This window comes from Buteo buteo, chromosome 12 (genome assembly GCF_964188355.1).
Source record: "Buteo buteo chromosome 12, bButBut1.hap1.1, whole genome shotgun sequence".
NCBI classification, from domain to species: domain Eukaryota; kingdom Metazoa; phylum Chordata; class Aves; order Accipitriformes; family Accipitridae; genus Buteo; species Buteo buteo.
This window is the reverse complement of record NC_134182.1, coordinates 14,747,291-14,766,101: the sequence shown is the minus strand read 5'-3', so window position 1 is coordinate 14,766,101 and position 18,811 is coordinate 14,747,291. Positions and strand designations below refer to the sequence as shown.

Here is an 18,811-nt window from a genome sequence, read left to right as displayed (position 1 = left end):
TCTTTCTAGAACATTTGGGGGGGAGGGGGGCAGGGAAGAGCCATGTGAATTCCCCCTTGAGCATCCACTAGGAAAAAGTCTGTATGTTCTTCTTTTGCAAGATACCATAGGAATTACTTTGCATTACTTATTTTCTAAATACAACCATACTCATAATAAAACCATCATTTAAGAGTGTCAATTAAGTTTTTATCAAATAACATTTTTAAAATCAGTGTTTTCAACAACATATTTTTTCTAACTTACCAAGAAAATATTTTCAAAGTATTGTTTGCCCATTTATTAAAAATACAGCCGTAAAATCCCCTTAAACCCATCCCAATATTTACCCAAATAGAAGTCACATCTTACCTCTTTCTCCAGATATGACAACACAGATTCTGTTTCATTCAGAAGAGCAACACTGCATTTTCCCCTAAACAAACATAAGGAAGAACTGTTACTTTGTAAAAAGTTCGCATTTTTATTAAGTCAAAAAGTTATTTGCAAGAAAATGATTTCGTTATGCTTTAAACTTCCACATTAAAAATATAATAAAATGCACGTTGTCATACTTTTAAGATACCAAAATTAATATCAAAATAACAAAATTAATGGCTGTACTGACCTAAGCACTCAAATACATCGGAATTCTGCCAAACTGGGAAACAGAGAAGCAATGAAAGAACAAGAGGTACTATGGCAAACAATAAATACACATACAATTAATAAAAAGGCCTGGATGAATGAAGTACCACCTCCGAGTGACTTATCTCCAGTAAATTCAATGCCTAATGTGAAAAAAATAACCCAAACTAGAAACAATATAAGGTTTTACCAATGGCCTGTAAAAATAAAGTATTTTTCTTTTTTTAATGGAATTATTTCTAATAATTAAGCATGGAATTATATTCATTTCTCTATGGCCGCATAAAAATGTTAACTACCACATTTTGTGCAGGCTGCCAGTAGAAAGCTTCCCTTTATTCAGTAGTGATGCAGAGCTGCCCATGTATAACGTGTAGATAACGCAATGGGAGTTTGACCCCACTACCCCCACACCTTTCTCTCCCCTCTTTCTCACCCCCTTCTCCCCCAACATTCCCTTTGGCCTCAAATTCCTCTGCCTCTGAGTCCTCTGCAAGTAATCTGCAGAATTATTTTTAACAAATGGTATTTTAAAGAAACACATATAGATTTGGAGGAAAAATGTTAAAAGTGTGCTGAATCATCTCTCTAGCAACTGTGTTTTTATGCTATCATTTTCAACTGAACTACTATTTTATAATAATATATATTTATTACCCCTTATACATCACCTTGTGTTTCATGCACCTAAGTTTTATTCCGTTTCTATCAGTTTAGTTGGTATTTACCAGGAGGTTCCAGTGGCCTTATACATATAGCTATATGACCTCTGCCCAGAACACCCTTCTCCCATGGAACAGACCAGCACACAAATATAGAAAGGGTAATTGTTTGCAGAGACCTCCTTGATTTTAAGATAACACCAAAGGAGTTATTGTAAAAACCATCATTCATTTCAGTGAACGATGACTGTTAAGCTCAACCATAAGCATTAGATGCCAATTGTTAACAGCTGATCATTAAGCAAACATAACCAGCTAACATCTTATTCATTGCCATTGCACATCATAGGAAATGGGGTTAAACCACACTTAAGTCTGCAGTATACACCCTCCTGAATTTCTCAGGAGAACCACACGACCAAAGAGAAAAGGTGGGAAGATCAGCGAGAAAAATCTGAGCACAATACACAACAGCAGAGGAAAAGACTCCTGCAGCAGAGAAGTAGGAAACCTTCTCTATACCCGACCATGTCTTTGAATGTTTTTTGAAGCTTTTGGCCTTGATAATTCCACAACATTCGCTTCTAAAAATTAATTATATGTTGTACCATTAAGTCAGTTTGTCAACTTTATTTTAATGCTTTTCTTAGTGTTCAAGGCTAAACAGGAGTTTACCTTTCCAATTTCCTTCTATTCCATATACCTCTAGTATGCTCTGTCCACTACAGCCTACACTTATTTAACTCCAATTATTACAGAAGCATTCCTTCACTGTCATTGCGACTGCAAGAGTATTTTATTGACTGACCTTATACCTTATTGCTGGTAATTTAAAGAATTTTGTTTTATTTCATTAAGAGACAAGATTAATCCCCCAGCATGTGTTCCGAGTGAGTGAATTTCTAGTCAATGTTACATTTCTTTGCACAGCACTTTAATCATTTAATGGCTGGAGTCACACACACACGTAACATTTTATATGCATATATGGTATCTCACATGCACAGACTACAGTCTCAAAAAAGACAATACTAGGCATACAGTAGTAGGTACCATATTAAAATGAAAAATAAAAACCAACAAAACTGAAAACAGGTAAATTACATAGAGTCACAATTAGGAAAAATAATCTATATTACAGTTACCAGTTTCTATAATCTAGAAACCTGCAATACTTCTTACAAATTATTTAGAATTTTTTTCCAAATGTATAAAAGCCTACCATTTGTCTATCTCCTCTTTCTCTTTTTTTCCATCAGAGGAAAATCCTCTCAGCCTACTGTAAACTGTCTACAGCGTTGAACCAAGCATCTAGCTCATTATATTGTCTCTGGCATCTCTCAATCATGGATGCCTAGGAAAGAACTTTAGTGAATACAGATTTGCAGTGCTATGTCCCTCAATATTCTCCAACCACCACCGCACTTTTCACCTTTTCTTCCAATACTAATAATCAAAATGCCCTGGAGAGAAAGTTAATGTGGTTTAAACCACATTACAACAAGACTTGGAGTTCTTTCTCTAAGGCATGTATGCAAAAATCCAGAGCTTCGCCAGATTTAAATGTAATATTCTCCTCCTCACAGTGTTCTGGAAGTTTGTTCATTAATGTTTTTAAACAATTTCAGATAATTGGGACAGATGGAGTTATATCAAATAAAGAATCAATGTAACAGGATAAAATCTGACTATTCTAACCTAGATAGAAGAGAAGCAAGGGGGTGCTAGTTACCTAGCTAGTTACCTACCTACAGAGACAAATGAAAGAGAATATAAACTACATTTACTAGATTGTAAAATCAGTTACACACCAAAATAAAATGATACTCTCTTTGCAGACACCAGGATTTCTGAAAGTTTTGAGTATTATTTAGAGTGGTAGAGTATAATGCCATAGTGTCATTGTTCTATTGGTGGAGTCTCCTGCCTGAAATGTGTCACAAGAACTAACCAAACTAAGGTAAAAATTACTAATTACCCAGCTTTCATGGAAGAAAAAAAAAATAAATTAAAAACTGGAGAGATGTCAAATATTTATTCAGGTATGAAACTTTCTTCTTCTTATCCGACTCTAATTCTTTGATTTAAGCTGTATTCCTCCACCAAGCAGCATTCTTGACTTAACTGGTATCAACAGGGTGAATTACTAGTAAATAGCATGAGAAGGTCTCAATGATGTTAAGATTACATATCTGGTTTTGACCTTTTTCTCAAACTAAAAACATTCAGAAAAATATTTTTTACTTCCTACAGAATTAGGCAAAATTTATCTTGTACGAATGTTGAGGGAAAGTTTCAGATACCTCAGCAATGTACAAATAACAGCAAACAAAAAATAAGTTAGCTTTTATGTTTTCAGTTACAATTTAAGTCTGATGAGACTAAACTGTCCCTTCAGAATCCTTTCTGCTCTTAGATGTACTTTGTATTTAAACTGGTCACAAATAAGAAGTTCTTCCATTGAGCTGACAACAATACCAGCAAAACTTGTTATATTATAAAATCAGTCAGCAATAAAAAGTAATTTAGAGGTCTTGCAGTAAAAGGAGACAACAAAGATCACCTGTATATATGCTCATGGTATTACCAGCCTCTATCATATAAACCACTCCGGATTCAGTTGCTTCCCTCTGTCCTAGGTACCAGACTACAACTCATAACTTTTTTCTTTCTTCAAAGCATTAACCATGTGAAAGCTGTTTTCATGTTACACCTTCTTTCACTCTCATTTGTTAAAAGCTCTTGTCTGCTTTTAAAATTTTTATGTGCTACTCTTGCAGGCAATTTCTTCATGTTTTCACCAGACGAGTAAGCCCACGAGATACAAATCTTATTTTAATGAGGATTTCTTGGGACAGGAGGTATATAAACAAAAATTACAGAAAGAAATTACAAAAGAAACAAAACACTTGGTGCCTGTTAACCAGGACAAACCACAGGAGTGGAAAAGGCAACCTCCTGGGTATGGTATTATGCCATGTGAGTTTCCTATGGCAAGGTAGATGTAGTCTGGGCGAGATTGATGCAGTGTAAGAACCCTCAGAACTCATTGCTCTGATGAGTCAGAGCAAGTCAATGAAAATTGATATGCCTTCATCATTCAGATACAAGTTGAAGAAAGAAAATAATATATACAGGCATGATCCCAGACTTTAAAATTCTGCTATTAACAATTATTAACTGCGCTCCTGAATATGACGGAATGATGTTGGATAATTCTGTACATATATACCAACTGTCTCTTGCTGATCTTCATCAAGAAATGTTGGTGTCTCAGTAGCAATTTGGAACACAGAAGTGAGTCACTAGCTAGACAGTCTGAGAATAAAATAACAGGAGAGAATATTAGGAAATATTAAGTTTGTGAGGAAAATCTTATTTAACATACGTTGTTACTTCAACAAGAACCAGAGACTGAACTAAAAAGAAGGTGCATAATGAAGAAGGGTAGAAAGGTTTTGTGCAGGAGTATTGCTCAGGAGTAACCTTTCCCATATTCTGCATAAAGGGAAAGAAGGGAGAAAAAAGGGTCCAGATATGGAGTACAGGAGGAGACAGCTACCTTAAAAAAGGTTTTTCCTCAACTGTCTTAAGTGGGAAAGTTTTCTGAAGATTTCCAATCAAACAACCACTTTGAGCCAAGTCCTGATCCCTTACAAGGAGTCTAAATTGCAGTGATGATCACCAAATCACAGACTAGGAACGGTGGAGTCCAAAGAGCTTCTGCTAATTATATTAAATTGATTCCCCAGTTATGGGAAGCCAACACTAAGAGTACTTATGCATTTTACTTTAAGCGCAGTTTAAGGGGCACAGAACGATGCATGTACCAAAGCCTTTATAGCAAATTTCAAGTTCTCCAGATTGCAAAGATATTTAAACTGGAGAGCAAGCTATTGCATAACACTAAAACCAAGAAAATAAAAGCATCGTCAGAGTAATTTAAATCTGCAACAGACCCCTAACTAGAGTTCAACTTTTAAAATACTCAATCAATAACTAGAATTGACAGAAGAAAGATCTACATTGTATTGATTCATATTTAATTGGCTTGAATTTGGCTCTGCTCATTTACAGAGCCATCTCTAACATGAGGAAAAAAAAACCAAAACAGAACAAAAAACATTTGATAGGTGAATACTACTGGGATCTGTGTCTCCAACAAAACGATACCAATCCCCCAAACACTACAAGTTTGTATATCTGTGGCCAAAAGATACATCAATAAACTTGATATTCCCTGATTAACACACTCTTGATCAAATAAAATTAAGAACAGAATGCACACCAAATTGATTTATGTACATCTAAATGAACCAGTAAATGCCTCGCATCTAAACATACGCATAGATCATATGGATGGCCCATGCTTTTTATCCTGCACATGGCTTTTAGTCAAAAAATTTAGTTTTAGACTCCAGCCTAAAAAATTAGAACTGGAGTGCTCTTTCTGAACACTTAAAATTAGTAAGATTTAAAGGCAGTCTCTTGGAGCAATCATGTACAACTGACATGGATTTAAAAGTAATTTGTAGATAATGTTCAAATTTTATTCTCAAGGTTCCAACTTTTATATAGTTCTCACCACCATTGTCTAGTCACAATCTAAACAGGAAAAAGCATTCCCAATGTGAAACAAATTTACAAAAGACAAAATTAAAGGAGACTTCGCATTCTGTAACAATTTACACAGTTTATATGCTTAAACTACTACGCTGTTAGCCAAAGAGCCAAAGTATCCAACAACTCTACCAGAAGATCTCACCTTAATAGTTGCAGAAAATGTTAAAAGGTCAATGTATGGATCTATGAACATACACACACTTTAAACAAGCTTCAACACATTATCACTTAAAACCGGATTTACACTAATACTGTTCCAGTCTACATTACTGTCTGAATCTTGTGTTCTGTAGCTGAGAAGGGTCTACAAGAAAACCCTGAGTAGAAAGAACAATGCACTGAGTGCCACGGAGAGAGGTAAATGTTTTCTTGGTCTGGGCACAGTAAAACTACATGCTTTGATATCTCAAAATAAGCATAACCGTATGTATACTTTCAATAAACTACTATAAGAAACTCAAGTCACTGATATTTTTCCTCTAGGGGTTAATTCATGCTAAAAAGTAAAAAAATTGTTACCCTTTAGCACAGCAGCAGCAATGCACAAGTATTGAACAAAAACACAGGAGGCTAGTTAGGAATGATTTTTCACTGTGGCATTACACAGTCACCCAGCTCAGAAGCAATGCACGTCACTCCATGCAACTGAATTTAAAGTTTTGCACCACATGAAAGATTCCTACTTCATAATTATGTCACCACAGGGAAGTATGTACTGATTTTCAGGTATTTAAGTGACAACCTTCTACCGATAAATATATTTTTTCTTATACTGTTACTGGTTCTGGCTACTGACCACATCTGAAAAAACAGATTCGGCCTAGACTGAATCTTCATCTTAATTCATGTAAGAATTCTCCAAATTCTATTGGAAAAGAAAAAAAGAAGAAAAAAAAAAATCAGACATGCTTCAAAAGTCCCTTTGCTCTAAATAAACTCAATCCAGAAAGGAAGAATTCCTTTCTTAACAATCCAAATCATCAGGTAAGCACATACCTATGCAAAGCAGATTCATTCCTTATCCAGTCTGATTTATGCCAGAAAATAAGTCAGGCTTATAAGGCTCAAAGAAAGCTTTTAAAAATTAGCTAAAATTTGTATCTCGTATATACACACACACAAGAGGTATATAAATGCGTACAGGCATACCCCCCCATACTCCAGAAACTTCTAGTTTGCCAAGAATGCCAAAACTAGAAATCCTGTGGTAATACCACTAAAACCTAAGGTGCCATGCCTTAAAAAGTCACAGCAATTCTTCTATAAAATGACCTGCCTTATCTGTCTTGAGCTTCAGACCATTTGGTGTGTTTTACATGAAGGAATCCCACATTCAGAAAAAAGTATTTCTCGACACCTTAGTTGTTTGAAATAGCAATATTAGTGAGTCTTGATGAGATCATGAAGAAGAAAGCACAGCACAAAGGAAGCTGTATGATAAAACTGAGTCATTTCTTATGCATCTAAAAAGCATCATGCTCTTATAGGCAGTTTGTAAGCACAGCATGTTTTTATAAACTGCACATACTTAAGTTACTTCTTCCAGTATGTCTACGAAGTGGTACCAACCAAAGTTACTTTAGTCTACCCAGGAGCTAGGGCATAATTTAACACAAAACAAACAAACATACAAACAAAACCCAAATCCACCAATAAACAAACAAACAAATCCCCAAAATACCAAACTCAAAAAAAAAAAAAACCAACCAAAAAAAAAAAAAAGACGACATCGTGTTCTGGACTGCATTACTGATCAGAATGATGTCAAAAAATACGGGGGGCGGGGGAAGAGTAAAAGTGTATGAACTAATACAGGGAACAATTTCAGAACTGAGGGAAATCAAGATTCTTATACCTTGATACTTTCGAAGTACGAGTACACTTTTTTGTATACTTACATGTAAAAATATGCAGAAGCTCCAAATTTCATGATAAAAATTAAACAACTTTTCTCATGATCAGAATATTTAGAAGCCCTTTAATGTCAGACAAGCACAGGCATTCCACAAAAATATTCACCTTCTCCCAATCATATTAATCAGCTTTTAATAAAATGATCTTATGCAATCACAATCTTTAAAAGGCTCATTAAGTCCTTTCTGTGTGGGAACAGAAGTAAGAACCAAGCCAAGAGCACCTTAAGATACTTTGGGGTTTGGTTTTGGTTTGGTTTTGTTTGTTTTCTGGTTTGTTTGTTTTTTAAATAAAGACTATGTATGAAAAGGATTCCTAACTTAGAAAGAACTGAAGATTTCAGAGTTAGAGTTCAGAAAGTTTTTCTGAGTTAAGGCCGTAGGTATATAGAAAACTTGAATTTGCTGCTGATGCCAAGCAACGAATATAATCCTCTAAGAAATACAAGAAACACTTAGTTCATTCAATGACAGATTAAATAAATACTCCCCATTAAAGATTAGGGTGTAGATTTATTACAGTATTTGAATAATTCCCATAATGACAGGCACAGGTATCATACACAGACATGTTGAGTCCAGGAATCAAGCTCAGCCAGAATTTCAGCGTCTTGAAATTGTGTCCAAGGAAAGCAAAAAGTACTCAGTGAAAACACGGTCTCCAGGAGAAAAAAAAAAATTATAAAAAAAAAATACTATGTGACCAGAATCCCTGCACGTACAAAAAAAAAAAGTGGACTGGTACAAAAACACATAATTAGCAACTTATAAAAGTATAAAGAATATAGTAAACTATCCATCACTTGGAAAGTTTTCAATCAAGCATGGATGTCTCACTGAAGTACACAATTTAATTCAAGCGCAAACAGCTGGGATCATGTCAACAGTCACTGCACAAAATTGTGTGGCCTGAATCAGGTAAAAGAGCAACCAAAGAGGTTATGACAATCCCACACCACTCTTCTTTGGTCCCAGGGAAGGACTCTTAAAAACTTGTACTCAAACTCTAACTTACCAGAAGGACTGTAGAAGAGAAGTAATCTAGCAGATTTCATTTTTATTTACTCAAGATAAATATTTATCACCCTGCTGTAACTAAGAAAAAATTTTGACATAGTAGTTTATTCTTTAACCCTAACAAAAAACCACACAACTGTATCAACCAACTAAATCATCAACATGATGGCAACCAAATCTAATTATATATTTGAAATCCTCTTTCCCCTTCACAAATGGCCACTACTTTTTGAAACTTTTCTCCATCCTCAAGCTGTTTTGACTTTAGTCAAATAGTCTGTATAGAAGTCTCTTTTTATTTTGCATAAATGAGTTCATATTTCTTTTTTTTTTTTAAATTGTTACTGTAGTATAGAGCAGCCCAAAAGATTCACACCTGATTTTATTACATCTGAAAATGCTTGGCTTACATATGCTTTCCAAACATTTTAAATAATAACAATAAATAATAACAACAACAATAACAATAATAATAAACAAACACAAAAACCCACAACCCCAATACTGAGACAGTTATTAGCAAACAAGAACTAAGCAAAGATAATGAAATGGCAAGAGGAACCCTGATGGATCAATAAGTTCTTCTACACAACTCATATGAAGTATTAAATTTAAAAGCAATTACAACGGATGTTAGAATTTAATGCAATCTTTTACTGCAATCTAAATGTGTTTCTCACCTGTTAACTCTTGAGACCTTACGAATGAAAAATAAATGTAAAGCCCAAGTCAGACAACCCAGTGCATCTCTCCAACAAGATAAGCCTTTGCAGATTTTTATACAAGGAACCCATTTCACCACGTGCTAAGTTTTATGGTGAATTCTACAACACTGGCAAACAATTTCACCTTTATGACAACTTTCAGCATTTTTTCTTCCCATGCACCTTCACATGCCTTTCCAAAATACTATGTTTGGTAATGCTCAAATCTCTGAAAACCCACAGTACACAGCACTTTGGTTCAACTCAGCCCCGCTCTGGGACTGGCATTGCTTACAGGAGCCATCTGCATGAATTCTGGGTGCGTTCACTCTGTGACATTAATGAAGGAGAGTGTTCAGCGAGCCTGGCTGGCAGCATAACTCTGTTACGAGGACATCTGGAGATTACAGTGCCTGGCAAAACAGCATCTGTAACATGCAGGAATTAGGAAGGAAGGAGGGGTGCTTCTAACCTTACACATTTCAGCAGATAGGGGAGGTAATAGTTTCACTTGTAACTTGACAAGTAGGCACTAAGGTAACAAGCCTTGTCTTTGAGACACAAACTAGTACAATCAGCTTGTACTGTACCACATGCCACCACTCCAGAATGATGCTGCACTGAGCTAGGCAGTTATACCTTCTTAAATACATTCCACTGCAGAACACTGTATACAAGGCAGCACTGCCATGTTTAATTACTACTATACTACCCACTTCCAATTCTTTTCTAAATCTGGCTTTTTTTTTTGTGTGTCAAAACTTACACCATTTCCTAAAGCTACTAAAATGGCATAGTGACACCTAATGTAAAGGGGAACCAAGGTGAAGTCTAAAAAATCCCATTATTTATAACAAAACAAATTATATCTCAAGAGAGTTATATATAAAGTATATAGCAAAATAAAAAGCATGAGAATAAGGAATGAAACTGTACTTAGTAATTAAAAAGCAAACAAATTACATCAGAATTATTCAAAACTCAACATTACAGACCAAAGAGCTTCAGAATTAGACTTGCACAAGGAAATCTAACCTGCTAAAATAACTGCAAGGCATCTGAACTATAAAGTAGTGGCACCAGGTGTATAAATGAGACATTACTTTTATTCTAATTCACAATTACAAATATAGTAATCTCAGTCATAGGGTTTTTCAGACAGAGGACTGTAATTTTCTCTGCCATTCAGTTTAAAAAACATAAAAAGAGTAAAGTTAAGAAAGATGAAACAAAAGCAGTGAATGTATACTAGTAAAAATTAAATAAAAACATACCACACCAGGTAATATAATTTTATTCCCTTAAAGTACAAGCAGAAAGGCAACCAAACTCAGTTTCTTTTCTTGGCTGAAGATGTCAGTAAAAGTTCAAGATCTGTAGCTGCCAAAAGCAACCATAGATGGTTCAGCTTCCTTGATTCTCTTAAAATTACTTTTAGCTTTCTCCTCTTCCTTCCAAAGGGACTGAGCTTTTGTATTCTCACTCTTGAGATAACTGATCTCCATTCTCCGCTCTATTCCACTGTACCATTTATTTTCTCCTGTAAAGCCAATTGTTCCTATCTAGGGGCTAAAACTGCAGGTGGTAAGAGCAAAGGCCCACAGAATGGAGCTACTCAGACTTTCATTGCATGAGTATCTGCTAGCTTTCTATATGGAGATGACTGGCTTGGTAGACCAGTGACAGCAGTGAATGTCATCTACCCTGACTCTAGCAAGGCTTGCAGTGCATTCCACAGTGTCCTTTAACAGGATTGGTAACATACGGACTAGGTAAGTAAACAGCAAGGTTGGAAAAAAAATAGCTGGACCACCAGGCTGAAAAGATTGTAGTGAGTAGTACAAAGTCCAGCTGGCAGCTGGTTACTGGGGGCATCCCCCTAAGTGCTGATACTGGCACAAACAGTTTAACATCTTTATTATCTGAACAAGTTAACTGAATACATTTTCAGCAAGTCTGCAGATGATACTAAACTGGATTTGTTCCCTCTTAAGGTATGACAACTAAAGGGAGAAATCCTACTGCTGTCTTCAATTACCTAATGAAAAGATATATAAATAAGACAGAGCTGGGCTCCTTTCTGAGAAGCACAGTGATAGGACAAGAGGCAGTGGACAGTAAGTTTCAACAAGGGAAATCCCAGTTACATGATGGGAGAAAAATGTGCACCACAATTGTGGTCAAACACTGGAACCAACACCCAGAGAGGCTGTGGAATCTCCATCCTTGGATATTCTGGAGTACCGATGGGAGAAAGTTGGAGGAGTAGCACCTTCACAACATTCCTCCTTCGCAGGGCAGGCTAACTAATAAGAATTATTGAGAATCACAGAATCTGAACATTAACAAGTTAAAAAGCCAAACAAGGAATATTTTGCCGTGTATTTTCATTCTTGTTTCTTTTTAAAATGGAGTTAAGATTGTTAAAATGTCATTAGACTACATTAAGCTTGTTTCAGAATTTGTCTGGTAAAGGTCTCAGCAACACATGACAGCACAGCCCTACAGCATTCATCTGTTCTGAAAAGTAGATGCAAGTCGTCACTCTGCATCTGCCTGCTGTGCAGTGCTGCATGTACTACAAATTCACGTGTTTTTCTGCTTCTTTGTGAAGTATGTACTGGAGAACCTCTATTGTATTTGCTCCCTGAGCTAGAAGAAGCACTGTAAATGTCTTCTCACACGTAATCTTCTCTCTATGAAGAGAATACCTTATTTCAGTGTCTAAATGTCAAAATAAGTGAAAGAAACTGTGCAGGATTATTATCTCTATGCTATAGCTGGAGAAGCAGAGATTTGACAGTTAAATGACTTTCTCGAAGTCAGAGAACAAGTAGCTGAATCAAGCACAGGAAATTAAAACAAAAATTTCCAACTTCCAGTTTTTGTGTTGGCAGTGAGAAAGATAAACCACACATTTGCCAATGAGACAGAAAATACATATGCACATACAAAGTGTTTCTCCTGTTGGAGCATACACACTTTTTTTTTGGCAGCTTCTAGTCTGAAATGGCCAAGGGGAGCTGGATGTAATGAGAAAACAAAAATTCCTTCAGAATGCAATGTTAAGAGCCCTTGTTTTACACTTACTACACTCTTCCCTGTCACTGTGCTCTTTCTTTTCCATTTCTAGGTACATCATCCCCCCAACACAAAAAGCATTCGCTTGATTGCTGAATAGAAGATGACGTGAGTGCTTACATCATTTAGAGGAAGAAATCAACAAGCCCTTTTTGAGCTTTAGCAAGCCTCTTCCTCCATCAGCATTAGGGCAATTTAAAACAACACTTGAAATGCTTTTGCAACATTTAGCCAAACTCAATCATGACTCCTTCACATTTACTGCAGTAAGCTGGGGTAATTTTATTTTTAAATGTGTGCAGCCCTAAATTGCACATCTGACCACTGAGTCATTGTCTCCTTTCCAAACCCATCTGTGGTTTCCCTGGGCAGGCATAACGGTCGAAGTTCCTCTGGCCAGCAGAATAATTAAAAAAAACCCAACTCTTCTAAAGTAGGAACGGACTGACTTTATACCACATTATCAACGGATGCTCTAACTGGCAAGCCAGAGCTCTGAGACTCTTGTCCCTTCCAAGGCTCCAACATGAAGAGAAGGAAAAACCAAAGGCAGCTCCAAAGTAGTTCATGGGACAACCTAGCACAACTCAGCTGTGATCAATCACACCCTTTTGCAAGGTAAAGGCTGAAGTGTTCAAGCAGGTAGGCTACTGGCAGGCAATCCACCTCAACAGAATACACAGATAATTACTTTTTCTTACCTGATATGTGTTGCCGGAAGGGACTCATACTGGCGAGAAAGGAAGAGCTCTCTGTGCTTCAACTGATGTTTCTGTTTATCAGTCAAATCAACCTCAATTGTAGTTTCAGACTCTTCTTCAACTTCTTCTGCAGAGAAGCAGAGCGTAGGTTGAAATTAACTCTGCTGCGTAACACCATTGCAGCCATTTCAGTTGACATACCCCCCACCCCTTAGCAACCTCCCTTAGTATTTCAAAGAAGAGTTTAACAAGAGTACAGTTTATGTAACTTGACAGAATATTAAGTATTTTGAATTCTATACTATCTACTTAAACGCTTGAAAAAATTATGCTCCTCTCCTACTGTACTAAGAGTTAATGTCTTTTACCCAGCTGTAAGAACAATCTTGACAACATTACTCATTCTTTTTTCATCTTCTTTCATCTGGTTTTTTCTTTGGGGGTGGCTATTGCTTGCTGACCAGTTCTGGTTTAGATTTTCTGCTGATGATATTGATATTACTAAAACTTTAACAGAAGTCCTGGGGAAAAGCATACTTTCTATGAACAAAAATTTACTAAACACAATTGCAGTCCAAGACTGCCCGATCACAGTCTAAGAAAACTGAAACAGCCTTCTGCCTTCCATTGTGTTAACCTTATTAGATACTGACAACAAATACCATTTATTTTCATATTTAAATAAGATTTAAAATTATTTCTATTTTAGGTGACAGCACTATTTAATCTAGAAGATAGCATCTGTTAACAGCAAATCATCAATTATATAGTTCTTTTTAAAGCGTATTTTCAGTTGAAAACTATCTTTTATAGTTAGTCTAATCTGAAATTCTCTAGTATTACCTCATATGTGATAAAACCAAGGCAATCATTCCCTTTTAAAGATTTAAACCAACTGTAAACTGGGAACATAAAGGAAGAAATAAAAGCAGATACTGGAAAGCATCACATACAGAGTTAAACAGCAACTTTCACAGTGGTTGCTAACATGTCATACGATGACAGGCTCTCTAAAACAGCTACTCTGGGAACTTCATGGCTGAAATCTGCCTTCCTAGTGGATTCTTGGGACATGGGGAACTGGAATATATACTTGCTCTAGGTTCCCAGAAAGGACAAAAAGCGTACGTGAATACTGTATGCAAAAATACAGACACTTTAATAATTTCTCTAATATTTGGCAATTTTCTGCCTGCTAAATTATCCATCAGCTGCAAAAACAAGTGTGCTTTATAAAATACGTCTCAGAAATTAAACAATGAAACCTCAGCATTAGGTGGTATTTCACGTAACTACCTAGAACAGATCACCTCATCTGCTCTTCCAACAATAACCATTTTTACAAACAACCTACAGACACTATTTCAAAATGAAGCCTGCCCGCATCCTCATGGCAACCACAGTTCTCTCCAAATGCAACACTTTATTATTTTATTTTTTTTAATCATGCCTGTGTGTAGCTCATTCCACTTGTAATCGTTCTTTCCACAAAAGTCATAAAACAATACACTCTCATATAATCAACTCCTTCAAAATTGATTCCATCCACTTTCAGGCTATCTTGCTGTAGACCACCCTGCCTGTCACCTTCTTTATTTTGGCATGTTTTGTGGGGAGATAGAATAAGAATAAACAAAGATTAAAACAAGATTCCCCCTAGTCTCACCTGACACCCCACAGCCTCACCTGACACATGTACAGGTTCAAGTCAGACCACAACTCAGTTCAGAATTATTCTGGCATCTATAATACTAACAATAAATAAAGCTAAAAAAAAAAAATCTGTGCAAAAGCAAAACATTTTTTTAATTAAGCAAGTAATTAAAGAAAAAATAGAAATTAATGTTAAAAGGTTTATGTATCAAGCAATTAATAGCTATGACTGCTTATTACAGTAAATTACCATTACAAGCTACATTTGTATTTCAAAGTTCAAGCATTAATATTTCTTCTTAAAATACCATGCCAGTATGTTAGTGACATGCCAGTGGTTGCTTTATTGTTTGGGTTTTTTTTTTTAAATAAATTTACTGCTTGTAGTATTCTACAGGTTCAAAGTTCTGTTGGCTATTTACTTCCTCTCTCCTTCCTGAAAAATATCAAAGCAATGTAATCTTATGTTATAACCATCTGAAAACAGCTGACAAAAAGCAGTCCAAACACAGGTGTCTGGGACCATTTTATATTGACATATCCAAAACATCTGACTGCAGATACCACACAAAACACAGGAGAATATGTGCCATTTTAAAGTGGCTGCAGGGAGCCAGAGATGATTTTCCGGAGAATTTATAACAGCTTTAGACACCTATGCTTAAGTATCTTAATACCTCCCTCAGAGTAAGAATTCTAAAAAAAAAAAAAAAAAAAAAAAAAATTTAAAAATGCAAGAACTTGATTCACATATTTATTGCACTAATCTTACATAAACCACGAAAGTGTTGATCCAAGAGCCTGAAGCTGAAATTAAACATCTCTTACACACATCTCTTAAAACACTCAAACCTAAATGTGAAACAATGTAACTTTTTCTGTTGTATTTTTAGAAATAAAACACATATGTTTTACTCATGATGACCTGACAAGCTCAGTAATAAGTAGAACAAGCCATGGCCAGACACAGAACAGTTCCACTCTTAACACAATATAATTTATCACCAGGATAATTTTACAGTTTTCTTCTTCTACGTTATAATATAGAAACAATGCTAACAGCAGGATTAGCATTTCGTAAAACAAGTAATAGTTTGCCCCAGCAGTAACACAAACCTGTACCAGGGAAGGAAACACTGAATAGCATAAAGAAGCAAGAAAACTAAATTTGCTTGATGGCAAATACAAATACAAAACCAATTTGCTTGATGGCAATACAAAGAATTCTGCATCTGAACAAACCTTTAGACAACTGCTTTCGAGCCAGTTTTTTGCTCATATCAGGCCTTAACATCTATTAGAAAAAAAGTGATGAACTTCCAGTACTTTTAGAGATCTCTTCACCTTTTTGACTCAGATTTGCAGCACATGTGAAATTTAATTTGCCATCCAAGGAGAGATTACCCTGTCAAAAGGAGTGAAATGGAAGATACCTACAGGAAATCATAAAGTAGCACTAAGCTAAGCACATTTTCAGCACTCAGGAAGAGAAATAAAGCAATGGCTCAGTGAGCACGTATTTTAATGGAGCAATATGGTGATGACATACACAGGCCTCATCGTTCCAAAATTAGAGAGAAAACAGAATTAAATTTAAAATTGTTCAGCTTCAAATTGACACAATCCCCATTAGGCCTTGGGTGAAGCTTAAGACAATGCTGTTTTGTAGTACTTTTCCTGATTTACAAGAAATATTTCATTATTTAAAGGAAAAACCCCAGCAATTGTAAATACTTACTTTGATCCTGAAAACCAGAGTGATATGGTGATACTTTCAGTGGCAGTGCTGCAGACTTACCGTTTCCCTTTTTCCCTCTGATGTAAACAAGACTTAACTGACTCAGTCAAGCAATGGATACTGGGAAGAAACTGTAATCCTCACCCATTTTACATATGCATAATCACTTTTAAAAACATGAACTATTACTCCCCCCCCCATTTAATTTGTGGGATTCACTGTTAGAAAATGGTGGTGTAAATGAGCGTGAGAAGAAGAGACAACTGTCCATGCCACCTAAACTTTGTATACAGTGTCTCTGTTTATAGCTAAATAATGTGATGACTCAAGCTTGCCACTAGGAGGAACTTCTTGTTTTTACAACTAAAGTCAAAATAAACTGAGGGCAAGTCTCTAGAAACACAGTACTCCCATTTAATATAAAATGGTTTAAAAATAACCAAAAAAAATAAATCCTGAAAGACAATTAAACGTTTAAATGCGACTCAAACCACTCTATAGTTAACCATGAGCTAGCAAACACGTTACACTCCTCTAATGTATTACTCTTCCTTAACAAAGTCAACCCATCATGTGCTCCCCTCGTCTACTGCAACAGAAAGTAAGAGACATTAGTTTAAACACTGAAGGCTATCTTCAGGGAGGAGTAAAGCTTCAGTTTTAAAAGGAAGAAGAAAGTTCTCCCTCTATTGCCACCAAACTGTTGAGCATTATTTTCAGCTAGAGGTTGGCTAGATCACAGAACCATGGAAACACAGAGTAATTCAGACTGAAGAGGGCCTCAGGAGGTCTCTAGTACAAGCTCCTCCTCAAAGTAGGCTCAGCTGCGAGGTCAGCCCAGGTTACTCAGCATTTTATTCAGTTGGGTCTTGAAAACCTCTGAGGACAGAGACCACATAACCCAATCACAGTCAAAAAGCTTTTCATTATATCTAATCTGAATCACTCCTGTTTCAACTTAGTCACTGCAAAAAGTCCAACTCCATCTTCTCTATAACCTCCCCATAGGCACTGGGAGTCCACCCCTTCTCCAAGCTGAACAGGCTCAATCCCCACAGCCTCTCCTAGCAGGACAAGTGCCCATCATGGTGGCCTCTGCTGAACCTGCTCCAATTTATCAGCAACCTTCCATATCAGGGGCCTAAAACTGGATGCGGTACCTAGATGTGATGCAATAATCGGGTGCTGAATAATCAGGGAAGATAATCACTTGCCTTGATTTACTGGCTATGCGCCTGGTGATACAGCCAAGGATGCTGTCTGCCAACTTCATTGCCAGGGAGTTGCTGTCTGCCAGCACCCCCAGGGCCTTCCCTGCAGAGCTGCTCCCCCAAGCCCCTCTGTCCTCAGCTTGTACCCCTGCCAGGGGCTCTTCCTTCCCAGGTGCAAGACTTGGCATTTGTCCCTGCTGAATATTTTCAGGCTCTCCACAGACCATTCCTCCTGCTTTCTAGGAATCCCTGACTGCCAGCCCTTCCCTCAAGCATATCACCTGGTCACCCCCCTCCAGTGTGGTGTCACCTGTGAACACGATGAGAGGGTACCACATTGCCTGCTCCAGTCACTGATGAAGACGGCTCCTTGTGTAGATCCCTGTGGGACTCCACACACAGTATGAACCCTTAACCACCACCCTCTGGCTCAGACCACGCAATTAGTTTTTTATTCACCTAGTTGTCCCTTAATCCTGATCAACTCCAATTCCTTGGCCTGGTGTGCCTACCAAAAATGCTACTGCTGGCACAAAAGAAAAAAGCAGGAATAAGAGACTTACACTGGGAAGACATGATGGGAAAAACCAAGACCACTCCTTTCAACAGCAGCACAGACCAATGCTGAATTAAATCAGTAATGTAACCAAAAACTGAGGTGCATTAACTTCCTACCTCTTAAACTTAATTGCTTCTAATTTTGAAACCATACCTCAGCTTCGCTGCATCCGGCTTATGCAAGCTTTGATGAAGAGATTTAAATCACTACCACAATCTGTGGAGTTACAGCAGTTTCACTAAGTTTGTTAAAATACCTTTACAATTATCAGTGTAAATTTCAGTTCAAAGAATGCCACTAAGCCTTACTTTCAGAAAAGTTT

The 18,811-nt window shown here is 36.7% G+C and overlaps 1 protein-coding gene across 1 annotated transcript in view; it reads right to left on the bottom strand.

Moving 5' to 3' along the window:
• The window catches only part of MTA3 (metastasis associated 1 family member 3), an 87,037-nt gene that overhangs the window by 50,406 nt on the left and 17,820 nt on the right, over positions 1-18,811 (bottom strand). Inside the window, exons 4-5 of the mRNA XM_075042796.1 lie at positions 13,329-13,455; positions 352-415 (exon numbers count right to left, since the gene is read on the bottom strand). Coding sequence (XP_074898897.1) covers positions 352-415; positions 13,329-13,455 — 191 coding nt within the window. The remainder of the gene's footprint in view (positions 1-351; positions 416-13,328; positions 13,456-18,811) is intronic.